Source organism: Motacilla alba, chromosome 4 (assembly GCF_015832195.1).
Source record: "Motacilla alba alba isolate MOTALB_02 chromosome 4, Motacilla_alba_V1.0_pri, whole genome shotgun sequence".
NCBI classification, from domain to species: Eukaryota; Metazoa; Chordata; class Aves; order Passeriformes; family Motacillidae; genus Motacilla; species Motacilla alba.
This window is the reverse complement of record NC_052019.1, coordinates 17,580,691-17,594,926: the sequence shown is the minus strand read 5'-3', so window position 1 is coordinate 17,594,926 and position 14,236 is coordinate 17,580,691. Positions and strand designations below refer to the sequence as shown.

Sequence of the window (14,236 nt, the reverse complement as noted above, 5' to 3'; positions counted from 1 at the left end):
GGAGAGTTGAGCAGAAAGGTTTGAGTTGATGTGAGAACTGATTTGCAAACCTCATCTGTCTGAAACTCCAGCACTATTTTTATGTACAATTTCCTTTTCCTTACTCCCCTAGAAAATTAGCAAACTTATCCAAAAATCAGCAAGTATCATAGTCTTGAGGGCAAGGAAAGAAAATATTTTTCCTCAGCGCCATAATCAAGGGACTAATTTTTGGTCACAAGTTCTCCAAAATCAGTAGCTTCTTTGAGAAACCTAAATTACACAGAATAAAAACCTGACCCATAGCTAAAAAATGTGGGTGAAAGAGGAGAATAAAATGATTGCTGAATCCAGGAAAAAGTCAAGGACAGAGGTTTGGTCTTGAAGGTTTTGGTCTTTGATTAGTATTTCCTGTTGCAGGCAGCCATACCTTCCAGTCCTGTTAGAAACTTATCAGGATTTGGGAATTAGTGCCCAAATGTTGGAAGGATTACCAGAACTTTCTTGAATCATGGCCCTTAAAGAAGAAAAGGCAAAACTTGGGAATTACTGAGACCTGGTACAGATTAACCTGAAAACAGGGGAAATGCAGTGTTTGAAGAGGTGGTCTGATAAAGGATATTTCAACAGGGCAGATTGTGTCCAACAGACCCGCAGAGTTTGTCAGCTGAAGGAGGGTTTCTTTGTATGTTTGTTATGGAACCAAATATCGTGTGTGTATGTGCTCAGATATTGCCCCACAAAAGATGTTTGTGCAATTCTTTAGTGTTGTCAAAACAGAGGGAAGAGCATTGCTAAAGCTTCTAGGGAATGTTCAGAAGACAAGGTTTCCTTTGAGGAAGCAGCTTAGGTGCTGGCTGGGTTTCACAGGCTTCATTTGCATATGCGGAGGCTGTGTCGTTTCCAAACTACACCACCACCGCAGCTGTCTTCCTTGCTTTTCTCCTCCTTGGGGCACTATGCTCAAAACCCACAGTAAAACATGGGGAAAAAAGATCCTAGCGGGTAATTTTATACTATGGCTGGGGTTACACACTTCAGTTAAAAATAAATAAAATTATTCCCAGGCAATGTGGAACCCTTGTTGAAATCTCAATCTTTTTTAGTTGGAGTTGTGCTTTGTGTCTCTTCCAGGTAATGCTGGAACTGCCAGCAAAGTTCAAGCTGTAATGTGGACAGGGCCATAGAAAAGCTCTGGGGCTCTGCAATTATTGTTTTTGGTTGCTCTGTCTATAGTGCACTACAAAAGTTCTCCAATCTCTAAAGCTTGTATGGTGAGAGCACCACTAAGGTCACAGTTTATATTTATCAGTTAACTCGCTAATTTGAAGGGAAAGCATTCAAGTGGAAATGTAGAAAATAGAAACAACATGAGCAGGTCACAATATCCAAAACAGCAATATGAAATGTTCCAGTGTAAATACATTTCTATAAAAGGTGTGAATGAAACTTCAAAAAAAACCAAAAACAGATGATGGATTCGGCACAGTCAATGAACACAATTATAAGTAGGTATTGAAGGAGAGTATTCCACCAACCATGGATCCACAGATAATAATTAATAAGAACCAACTGTACTCCAGGCAGGCAGGTGCCCAGTATTATTTCACAGTTGACTGTTCAGGGGGTAGAGGTACTCACCTTTGCCACAGATCGTAATAATTTACTGCAGTTTTATCATTAAATCAGCATATAATTGGGAAGGAAATTAGTTTGGTTTGTTTTTTTTTTTCTTAAGAGCAAAGCAATACCGTTAATTTAATTATTTGTAGGAAAGGCTTTCTGTAGTTATTCGGTATTTTGCTGTGTTTTTTCTTTTAATTAAGTAAAGTAAAACAATGCCATTTTTGTCATCAGTGCTTGGTGAAAATATGACAGTGTGATGTGATTTGCAACTTAAACACAAACTGAGAAAAATGTACATTTTATCAGGACTGGCAATAATGAATTACAAGGAAACACAAATAAGCTAAGAATATATCTGAGACCTCCTACCATTTCTGAAGGTTCCAGTGTCTGTGGGGAAAAGGCTATTTCGAGAATAGTACTTCTTATTTATTTTTTTTCCTCTCTGCAAAATTGCCATAGCCTTGTATAATAATTGAATTCATTTAGTCCTTAGAATACTCAAGTTTGCAAATAACAATGAAAATGAATATTTCATGGCATGGAGGATGATAAGCTATAGTTTTGTAACTTTGACTGGTAGCCCAGCACAAGGGAGCCAGCATTTACATTTCACGAGAATTTTTGCACCCAGATAATTAAAGGAACTGCAGCTTAAGACAATAGGCAGGCAGGTGGGGATAGTTAAACAAGACCCTTATTTTTGGGTTTTCTTTCCCTATTCTGGACAACAATTTGCAGTTCAGCTTTGTACGTGGAATTTGTTGTGTACGCAGTGCAAAGGGGCATCGTAAACTAGTTGCACCTGCAGCAGCCCCTATTGTCTGGGAAAGGCTTTGACGGGGAGACAGGTGTTAGCAGCGTGTCTGGATTTTCACACGACAAGAGACTTTTGATTAATTGATTTCCAATGAGCAAGCAGTGGGTTCAGGTCGGGAGGGTGCAGCAGTGCGCGCTAGGGTAGCTTCCAGAGGCGGGCGGGGGTCACGGCGGCGGTGGGCAGGACGGAGGCAGCTCCTTGTCACAGCCGTGGTTTCTTGGGGAATGCACGGAGACAGGGGAGTGATTAAAGAGCAGCTCGAAGTACTGTAATCCATCTGGGAACAGGATCAGGCTTCCCCCTCGGAGCAGGTGAGATAACTGTAGCAACATTTTTTTATGGATGCTGAGTCCGTGTCAGAGAAATGCTGGACTGGGGTGTGTGTGTGGGGGGGGCGGGGTTGCCCACATATTTACCGTGGAAAAACTAACTTGAGTTGCAATTATCTATGAGAAACCACAACCTAACCAAAATACTCGGGGAGGTGTAAAATCCCCGAGTGCAATAAAAACGTCGGGAGGCGGTGTAACTTTTGCCGAAGTGCGGGATAGCCTCTCCAGACGGAGGCGGGGGAGCGGCGCAGGCACGGGAGAGGCGCTCGGGCTGCTCAGGGCACGCAGGCTGCGCCTCGGCTGCGAGGCACTTCACTTTTTCTTTCTTGCAAGCGCAGCTCTGCCTATTGTGCGCTGGCGTCTGGGGGGAAGACAAAGAGAGCAAGCTAAGAAATTAAAAAAGATGGGGAGGGACGGGAGCTGTGCTACGGCAGGAGCGGCGTTCCGGGGGTGTGGCGTGGAAACCGGCTTTGAATCGCAGCGTGTTGCCGCGGCCGCCCAGGTCTGAGCGGGTTTTGCGAAGATTTACTTCACTTGAGGCCGGGTCTGCCCCTGGCTGACGTCACGGGCTGGAGCAGCGGCTCCAGAAGGCTGGGTGAGTGACAGCCCAGCCTACTTTTTAATAGCTTTGTCATGTGACGGGGAACAGTAGTAAGACAGGTGCCTTCGGTTCACTCTCAGAGAGGGTCTCGTTGCCTGCATGAGTGTCTGCTGCCTGCCTGCCTGCCTCTGGACTGTAGTTTGCCAGCTTTCCTGCCGTCGCTCCGCAGCTGGATGGCGTGGGACATGTGCAACCAGGACTCTGTATGGAGCGATCTCGAGGTGAGGAGAGCGCGGCGTGCGCGGCCGTGGGGCGCCGGCAGCCGGCGGGGCCGTGGGCTCGGCGGGGCACCGGCAGGACGGCCGAGGCAGCGCACTTTGCAAACAAGTCCCTATCTTATCTTAACTCCAGTAAGTTTGCTATTTTAAGGTTACTCTGCGATGCCTTGAGCAAATCAAAGCTGAGCTCCTGTCATCAGTATAGTATCTCCTGCAGTTGGAAACTATTTTCATGTGCCTCTGGCTCGCTTTCCCGTCATATGCAATATTTATGCTCTAAGATATTGATATGAATCGGTGCCTGAAGTGGCGTTTCCAGTGGCGTTCAGTGGCCTGGTTGGAAAAATGCCATGTTTATTTAGAATAAGACGAATATTTCTTTAAAAAAAAAAAAGTTATAATTAACTCATGGCTTCATATTTTAATTCCTTGTTTCACTGTGCTCTGTCGAAGGTTTTTTCCTTGTTTAACAGCTGCAGAATACAAACATGCACACAGGAATGAATACCCTGTTGTTTGGCTTTAGATGCTTTTAAAAGAGATTTCTGGAAGGAGACGTTTCCCTGCTACTTGTGGTATTGGAATACTGACGCTGTAGCTAATGCCCCGTAGAGCAGGGTTTGCAGTCATTCTGAGTAGTCCAAGAAATGGTTAAATCCCACTGTACAGCAGAGACAACAGGATGAACCATGAGAATAGAGTTTATGCAGGACTGTGAACTGCTGCTGCTGCCGCCGCTGCTGCTGCTTGTGTAAAAATAGACGGCAATACATCAAATCCACAGCTTCTGCTGGCTACAATTCATAAAGGAAAAAATAAAAAAGGCAAGCAGCCCCGTGGTAATCTCTGGAGTATAATGTGAGGTTTGAGGATTTCAGCACATTTGCATTCAGCAAAATGGAGCATTACCTGAAAGTTTGGGCAACTTGCGAAGCGAGGCAAACTTTCTTTGGACCCCACGAAGAGGAATCCCAAATACAGACCTGCTCAAAGGAACTAATCCTCTGGATTCAGGCTTGGAATAAGTGCTTAAAATGCTTCCCTTGGGCAATGGGGGAGGGAAAACAGGTTACAGGCAATGCTTTTTAAGTAAGATATTCATGCTGTGGAGAGGTACCCATCTAAAGTGAACAGTTTCCATCTTCTCCAGTAAATTTTTCCTATCTAGCAGAACATGTGTGTGGATTCTCAAGTAATTTTGTCATGTTTTAAATATTTGCAGCTTGCCATTGTATCCACAGATTCCTGTTTGCATATTGTAATTGGTCTTATCTTGTTTTGATTTCTTGGTAAAGTGGAATAGATATGGATAATTCATATGTCCTGTAGCTATTATGAGTCAAGGCAGTAAGTGGATGACTTTCTGGCTCCAAAGTCCTAATTGTTTCTGAGTAGCTGGAGTATCCTGTGGGTTGTTGTCTGGCTTGTAGCGTGGGTCTCAGCTGCCATAGCTTCATTTTTCCATCATGTATTATTCTTAATGCTGCTAGGAACTGATTGAAGAACCAGCTTATATGGAAATACTGAAGATTTTATTCACTAGAGTTCCTGCAGTAATTTCAAGCTAGTAACAGAATAGATAATTTATGTCAATGACTTTTTCATAGTGCAGAGAGAAAAAAAAAAGAACCAAAAAAAGAGTTTGATCTTAATATTAATTGTATGGTGGATGGATTAACTGTGGGTAGGATTTTGCAGGAGTGTGCTCCTGCATTGCACTTCCTGTAGCAACACTAGCGTCTGCGTGCTGCTTTGGCTCAGGGGATCACCTTTACTGAGCTAAAATAATGCAGGCAGCAAGCACTGGAGGCAGCTTTCATTCTTTGAATCATTAATATTTGCTGTCAATGTTAAATGTATTATATTCTCGCTCACATAATGACAGGACGGCGTGTTGTTTAATAAAGGCCTGCATCACTGTAGCTGATCAGCGTCCCCAGTGCTTCACAGCTTAATGAAGGTGATGTACAGTAAGGTTGTGAAGATTGATAGAGAGAATCCACATGACACACATTTTGTCAAGTCTCTCTTTCTTTCCTGAGTTCATCCCCTTGGCACTTTGAAAAACTTGTTAAAAATAAAACAAAGATTATATTTTCATTAATATGATTAATATGGCATAAGTCCAGTCTTCTTCTTTTTTTTTTTTAATTTACCTTCAAAGGCGCAAAAACAGTCAAAAGGTTAATGGAGAATTATACTTAATTATAATGATTCATTACCATCAGTGCAGTTAAGCTAATTTACTGTTTGCGTCTGAACTAAGAGAAAAAAGGTCTGTTGGAGTGAAATAACACACAGTAATTAGCCTTTTGTGTTTAGTGACTGCTTTATCCTCCTAAATGTTACTGTAAAATTAGGGCTATAGTTATGGAATAACTATCATATCAAATAACAGTGGGAAGACAGTAAAACTTGTGCTAGCAATGCAGGTGCACCTGTTACAGATGTATAGGCAAACAGCAAATATCAGTGTGTCAGATGAGGACAGTTTTAGGACTTGGAGTGTTAAATCTGGCATCATCCAAAGGCCAAATATAAATTAATAACAGGAACACTTGCTGCTAATGTGTCTCAGATTAATGTGCTCTGTGTGCTCAGAAGCATAATGTCATATTCAGAAACATTGATTTTATTGTCATGTCAACATTGCAAGGCATATATACTTCATTTCAGCAGTTACAGTTTTAGGTGACATTGCAGTCACTATAGGTAAATGAAGGCTGCGATAAGCAGGATTTTTTTTAATACCATTGTTTATGTTGCTTCAAAAGCCCACTGTAGGAACTTAAAAATGCAGATTACCAAAAGTAAACATGTTTAAGTAGGTGGTTCACAGGGTGAAGCTATTTTTATAAATGAAAGCAGTAACAGATCAGCAGGATACTTTGGAAGTCTATGGCATCAGTTTTAAGCTACTGACCTCCAGAACACAAACCTGAGAATGATGCTGAGAATCTACCTTTTCAGTCAAAAACTAGATTATCCTTTAATGAGATCAGAGATTTCGGCCAAGCATCAAAAAAGGTCATCTCTGTATTATAAGATTGCTGCCAGAAGGTTGTGTCGCTCACTAAAGAAGACGAAACTCTCTAGTTTTGGGTTTTTTTTGTCTTACACTCAAAATAATGGTAAAAAAATCAATTTTAAAAAAAAGTTAACATTACTTAAGTGGGATTTTGACTTCTTATAGTTCTATGGCCCCTTAAATAATAGGAAGAAAAACAACTGCTATTTCAGTGCCTCGTTTTGCAGCCTCTCAGTTTCCTTGCCCCTTGGCCTACTCTGTGATTATCTTGTAGTGTCCTGGTAGACGCAGAAGTTGTCTGGTAAATTATAGCTCACACCAGCTGCACCGAGTCTTTGTGCCAACAGACAAAATCTTTGCTCACGGCCGCGCTGCTGCATCCAGCCCGTGCACTGCAGACACACCGAGGTTCCAGGGACAAAAACATCAATGAAATGCACCTTCAGCAGCTCTGGCTTACACTGTTGTTAAAGGCGGTCCTTGCGAGAGTGACATAACCAGTATTGAGCGATTCACATCCACGGACACTGCTAGTGCCCTGCAGACATCTGCCTTCAGAAAGCGGTGCTTTCTCCATTGACTTCAGGCCAAACAGAAGTTGGGAAATCATTCAAACCACCCAGTCAACTGACAGGAGCTGCGGAGGTCCTGCTCTTGGCCATCCTTAACGCAGCGCTAGGAATACGGTAGATGCCCTTAGACTCAGTTGAGTTTAGATGGCTTTTAACCATTCAGCGCCTGGTGCCTCTGCAGCTCCACGTGTGCTTTGCAGAGTGCCCATATCGACGTAGATGTTCGGAGATGAGTTACGGGGATCCACGGAACAGTGCAGTAGGAATTGCTTAATTGAGCAGCATTGACATATGGGACTCAGCTATTTGCCAAACTGTTACTACATGTTTTCTATAATTAGGAAATGGTTTTGGTGGATACTCTAACATTTCGAATTGCTGTGTTGAAGTGGATGTATGTTATTAATTTTTCCTTCCTTAGTAGGTCAGTCAATACCCTATCTAGCTTCGTACTGGCATATAAAAGGACGCTTACGCTAGGTTTGTTTTTATTTATCCTCAATCTCTTCCTAAGTTGTGCAGACAAAAACATTTTGCACTGCTGAAGAGGATTCCTGCAGACTAGGCTTTGTTTATGGCCTCAACCAGAATGTTTCACAGACACTCTTTTAGGACTACTGAATCAGAGGCTGCTAGAAGAGGAAAACCCATTTGGTTCTCTGAGTACAGCTTCTCTCTGGGGATATTTAGAAAACCGGCCAGGGTAATAGATGTGTTCACACCAAGCAGGTGAAAGGCTGTGTGAATTAACTATGCCCATCACTGAGAGGAGAATATAGGGATATTTCAAGCCATACTTCAGTTGCCAGGACCTAACCCAAAACTGGGTGGCTGTGGTTTGTGCATCAGGAAAAGAGCGCAGCAGCATCACTAACCCATACTTTTTTTATGCCCATATGGTAGCCACCATCATGAGTGGCTGTAAGGATTACAGTAAGGTTCTGTAGAAGTGAAAGTGTGACTGTCTCCAGCTTGAGCTAGCCTGCAGGGCTGAAGGCTGTAACAGGCTGTGCCTCTTTAACCTGAATGTATCAGGAAATGCGTGACAGACCTTGCCCAGAGGTATTCATCTGTAACTTCTACCTGCGCTGGTTCACTCTGAAAGGAGAATAAGGCCATGCTTTGGCCTCTGCTGTTGGATTTAAAGCTTTGAATATGGTAATTATCAAGTGGTATAGGGAGAAGGAAGGTCATCTTTCCTGGAGAGAGATGTGATAGAGAAGGCAGCTTATGCCCGGCTGTTTGCTCTGCCCCTTTACATACCTATGTTAGAGCTAACAGTGACCAAATACTATGTGTTTCTTTTTTCAGAAAACAAAGTCAATCCTAGTGCCATAGCTTAGTTGAGTCTTAATTCTTATCACCTGATATTAGTTAATAGATTCCTGGTAATTAATGAAACTATTTCTGTGTTGCTGTATCCTGCAGTGTGCTGCTCTGGTTGGTGAAGACCAGCCTCTTTGCCCAGATCTCCCAGAACTTGACCTCTCTGAACTAGATGTGAACGACCTGGATGCAGACAGCTTTCTGGGGGGACTCAAGTGGTACAGCGACCAGTCAGAGATCATCTCCAATCAGTACAGCAATGAACCCGCCAATATATTCGAGGTAAGGCAAGATGATGCAAGTGCATGTTGCAAAGTCCTTGCTTGCTTTTTTTTCCTGTTTTTTTTTTGTGGTTTTTTTTTTTGTTTTGTTTTGTTTTTTTTTCTTTAGCTTGGTGGACAACAGTTTACTATTTTTCCACCATTAAGAGACAAGAAAACTGCTGGTGTATTACGGGTTCTGACTGGTTCCATTAATCATCGTGATCAAAGCCAGACCTGCGATCTGAAGGGTGTGTGGGGGAAAGCCTTAAAAGGATTTAAATGGAACTTGTGATTTTTGAGAGGAAACAGCTAAAGAGTACCTAGAGCACACTGCCCTGTGGTGTCATGATGAGGAGTTGCACTGTTGTCAGCTACAGAGCAAAACAGAAGTTGAAGCTTGTGTGTTGTCTTCCACTTGAATTCCTTGGCAAGAAGCAGAGTGCTACCCAGCAGCTCGCTGATGAGTAGCTGGAACATTTCTAGTAAAGATTTTTACCACTCAGAGCCTTACCGTGCAAGTTACTTGCACACAAATGGAGAGGTCTGCAATTTGTTTGTGTTCAGGGGAGAGGAAGGGTGAGTGTGGCAAAGAAGGCAGTGAGGGCTGTCAGTAGCTCAGGGACCAGCTCAGCGTTCCGATGTTTCATAGAACTCCTGGTGGAGAGCAATCTGAAAGTAAAAGTCAGAGTGTGAGAGGAGAGATTTAATTGTTTTCTTTCCAATTGTGCATTGGGGGTTAGAGTGTATGAGAGGAGGGTTACTGTCTCTTTATCTCTGTCTTGGGTCTTCTTTCTTTTGTTGTGTAAAGCCTTCATAATTCTCCACCTTGTGGTTTCGGGCAGCCGTGCCCCTCCTAAACTCTAACCTCCTTCCCTCCTTGTTGATAGGAGAGGCCATAGATCGTTCACTGACTGGGAAATTGAACAATAAATTGATTAGCTGGCAGGAAGACCTTGTACAAAAGCAAGCTATGGGTGCTGTTTCTCACACACCAAGTACCAGAGCTCCAGGAAGTACAGCTAGCCCGCTGGTTCCGGAAAGCCCTGGATTGTCATGGTAGAATTTTAAAGGCTGGAAAAAATTAACTGAAATGGTATAGTAAAAATGCTTACCTAGGATGTGATGTCTTGAATAAAATTCTCCTTTCCTTGTATACCACTCTAAACTCACAGTGATCTCCCTGATGGAGATGAATTGCTGTGGATTTAAATCAGTGTAACTGATAGCAGAAACTGGTCTTCTCTGTTTAGTTTCTGTAATTTAAATCCAAGTAACTTGGAATTAATTTTATTTTAATCAAATCAGCCCTGCAAAGCCTTGTGCTCAGGCCCTCTTTTTTTCTTTAGTTGTATAATGTTCCATACTTTGTTTTACAAAGTTTCCAGATCCTGTCTGTTCTTGAATTGCAGTTGTACTGCCTCAGGCAGGGTAGGGCATGTTGGTGGCGGCAGGGGGGCAGGGTCCACATTTGCAGCGACTGTGATGGAGGCTTGTTTTGCTTTTTTTATAACTGAGAACACATATTTTTTCCACATTCGTCAAAAAGCAAATGCAGAAGCATTTTTCTTTAGGAAAAGTCAGTTGAAGATGCAGACTTTCAAAGTGTAAGTTCTACATAAGTAATACAATGACGTATTTACCAAATCTAAGCGTACAAATTATTCCAGTAAAACCCATGGAACTTGGCTTGATTTCTTGTCCCGTGTGTTACTGCCTGTCTGCTCTGATGGGCACAGTTGCTGAGTGTAAAGTTGTCTCAGATAGGTAGTGACCATTTCCCTACACACCTTGTGTAGGAAACATTTCCTGTGCTGAAAATCGAAGCATGTTGCAAACTGCAGGACGATCAGATAGGCTGGTAGTTAACCTCACTGGGAGATGGTGACAGGGGCATCATCTCATGGGCAAGTTTGGGTCTGTCTGAGGATGAGCTGCCCCAGTGTGAACAAACAGGGAAGTATGTGTGGAGTGACAGGGGCAATGCTGCTGGGGGAATGAAGCTACACAGCGAGTAATAAGTCAGAAATAATAGTTTGGAAATTAAATGTGCTGCTTCTTTCCTAACACACAAATTCTGTTGTGTCTCTCCTCACACTCATTGACTTCAGCTGCGGGCTGCATTGCTGTGTCTTCACAGCTTGGCCCATACTTACCTGTAGGAACAAATTGTGCCGTGATGGTGTTTTACAATACTGCAGTACAAAATTAGACCATTTTCCGCTTCTTAGAGTGTTGTATTTACATTTCTTGGTTGCTTGGCCTAGGAAGATGGGAATGAAACAGTTATTTTCTCCTCCTGTACATTAACCCTGTCCCCATTCTCCACTGTGCAGCTGGATACTTTGCACTATTTCTTGCCTCTGCCGCTCAGTAATGTGACGACTGGGGGTGCTCAAGATCAGAAGAAGATGTCTTCTTCCTCCAGAGACTATCTCACATACTCTGTGAGGAACTATTTGTTTTAGCTGGGAGAATGGAAGTTTTGTGCAGTTTCTCATTTGGTAATCACTAGATTTTTCCATATTGATCCCCAATAGCTTTTAAAAAAGAAAATAAAGTGTTGTTGTTGGTTTTTTTTTTTTTTTTACTTTGTTTTTTTCTCTCTTGTCATTGTGGGAGTAGTATGTTTTATCTAACTTAAGCTTCCAGATGAGGCATTGTCATACAAAAATAGAAATACAGCCTATTTGGGGTGGAAAGGAAGGAACCAGAATGACAAGCAAATGATGGGAAGTACATGAACAGCATTACTTGCACAAGCTGTACAGTACATTGCCAAATCTAGCCTTGAATGAAGCACACTCTCCTTTGAGGTATTAATGCAGTTCATGTGGCATTGTCTATGTGAGAGACAGTGTCCAAAAGCCCTTTACAAAGTTTCTGAGTATCTCTGATGCACTTTTTTTTTTTTTTTAAGAAAGGTTTGTATTTCATAAAGTGAATTTTCAATCTTTCTGCAAATCATGTTCCTGAAAGCTCACTTGAGCTGAGCACGCACAAGCTCAGTGGCACTGGGAGTCTCACAGACTAGAAATTATTAATAGTTATGGTAGCAACCAAGAGCCAAGTGAGATAAAGGTCCAATTAGTCTAGATAGTATGTAAGTGTTAAGTATAAATCCCTGCTCTCATCCGCTTAGGTGTGATGGGATACTGGCCTTCACTCAAGGATTAGGACACACCAATATTTTGCAGACACACCTAATTCATCACTGCATCATTCTGCTCACATGCCAGTGTAACTGATATGAGTCCCGAATCAAACCTGCACTGCCCATGCACAGAGGCTCTTCTTACCAGTGTTTGTACTTATGTACATTATGAATTAGGTGATTTTTTTTCTATTCACAGCTCAATCACTTCTGTTTTTCACCTAAATTTGTTTGCCTGTTGCCTGAAAAGATAAAATGAAGGAGCTCTTGCCCCTCAGGCTGCTGTCTATTGACACAAGTTCATGTAAGTAAATAGTTAACAAGTCACCCAAGAGCAGTTATTTAGTAGGTTTGCTGGACCATTCACTTTTATGATTTGTTTTTGTGAAGAACTAGACTTTAAAAAATTGTATTTGCAAAAAAATTTATTTGGCTACTTTCAGAAAATCAAAATGGTTAAATTTTCGTTCCAAAAGCCAATGCCATGTGAAATTGTGAAAAAACATACAATTTGATGTGTCATGAGCGAGAAGGCTTTTTGTTCATGAAAACTGTTGTCCCTTGAGGCTTCTTGAAATATACTGTACCATATCATGTAAGATAAGTCATATTTAAAATTATTTCTGATCCATGCCTAGCATTATGGAGTTGGAAGATATCTACAGTGGGTGTTTCTCTTTGTTGGTATTTTTTACAAATAACTCAGCTGATGGTAAGAGAAAATTCAGCCTGTAGATAGGCAATAACCTGTTAAACTGCAATGAACCTGTGTAAAATCATAAATCTTGTACTTGGCAAAACACTTTTTTTAGCCTTTAAAAACACCTCAGAAAACCCACATTGCAGAAAACCCTTCTGCAGATTTAATTTATTTACATAAATAAAAAAGCAATGCTCACAATATTTGATGACTTTGTTTTTAATTGTTTTATATAGGTGTATCCCAGGTTACTTCTCAAGGCCATTCTATGTGCCATGTATTTGGAAAGCCTAAAAAGATAACTTTATTTTATTGTAGACTGCCAAAAAGAGCTGTATTACAAGCAATGAAGAATGTGAGGAGAGAAAGAAATACACAATGAAGTGCAGACTTTCCCCTGGCAGCAGGGGGAATGCATGGAGATAAATGATTTCTTACTTATTTGGAAGGGGTTGTATCAGGGAGATGATGAGTGTTGAGGGAAGCCTTAAACATCACCAGGGTAATTTGCATTGGTTCAGATTATAAAATCCCTCATGTTCTGTGGTGCTGCCAGTCTCTTTCACCATTGCAGGTTATTCATTCAAGGTTTGCAGCCAGATTGATTAATGAATTACCAGATCTTGCGTAAAATGACTTGGCCTGACTTTTAAACAACCACCAATGTTTTCTTTGCCAGTCTTGTGACTGGTGTTAATGGGTTCCAGAGAACTGAGCCTATATAGACTTTCTTTAGTAGCCTTCCATAGCATTTTTTCCACTTTTTAATTTTCTCCAAAACTAGTAGCCCAGGGCAGGCAGTTCAAGGAGATACAATCTCAGGGAAAAAAAAAAAAAAGACGTAGTAGTCAAATCCTTGATGGCTGATGCCCTTCAGTGCCAAATCAGCATGATTTATCATAGCCATCTATTCAGCACAACAGAGGCTGGAGGTGAGCTGCATGGTGTACCTCACACAATATGCATAACTAGAGCTCTGAACTTTGAAGGAAAGCCTCAGAGCTATTTGCAAAGTGCTGGTGCTTAGTGAATACTAAATTACATTTAGGAAATAGTCTACTGCTACCAGTTATACTTCATTTTTATTCTTGACACAGACACCTAAATCAGAGAACAGTAACATTTCAGAGATTATGGTAGCAGTTTGGGTATGTTCCAACACTATAATAGGATCAGAATTTTAAGGCCTTTTTTATTATTACCAATAGTCACTTAGTTTCTACTGCAGCGTACTTTGTAGGGAATTACAGCTTTTACTAAAAAGATTAAAATGCTATTATGCAAATGATTGCAGTATGTTATTATGTTTACAAATTAACATCCATGGCTCAACACACAAATTAACTAACTATTCCATCTATATTATTAAGGATTTAATAAAGTAACTGTTGATAAAAATGAGGAGCTTGGAACAGTTAATAGGAGCTGATCGTGATTTAACATAGAACTTAAACATTGTGTTTAATGTTCTAGATGGCATAATGGCAGAATAAAGCTTATCAAAGTACTTGAAAGGACTGTGATTGTGTGCACCACATAGCAGCCTGTCTGAGGCCCCGGAGGGCATGAACAAAATAGCTCTGGGCAGTAGGCGTGGAGCATACTGGTGAATCTGGGAAG

The 14,236-nt window shown here is 41.5% G+C and overlaps 1 protein-coding gene across 9 annotated transcripts in view; it reads left to right on the top strand.

Moving 5' to 3' along the window:
• Positions 1 to 14,236, top strand: part of PPARGC1A (PPARG coactivator 1 alpha) — a 366,794-nt gene that overhangs the window by 294,862 nt on the left and 57,696 nt on the right. For 5 of the 9 annotated variants that reach the window (XM_038135009.1, XM_038135013.1, XM_038135011.1 and 2 more), the window contains exon 2: positions 8,605 to 8,784. In XM_038135009.1, the coding sequence (XP_037990937.1) occupies positions 8,605 to 8,784 (180 nt within the window). Of the gene's footprint in view, positions 1 to 2,587; positions 2,737 to 2,927; positions 3,353 to 3,376; positions 3,580 to 8,604; positions 8,785 to 14,236 lie in introns of those variants that run through there. The other 4 variants (XM_038135015.1, XM_038135017.1, XM_038135010.1 and 1 more) reach the window with 4 other exon arrangements.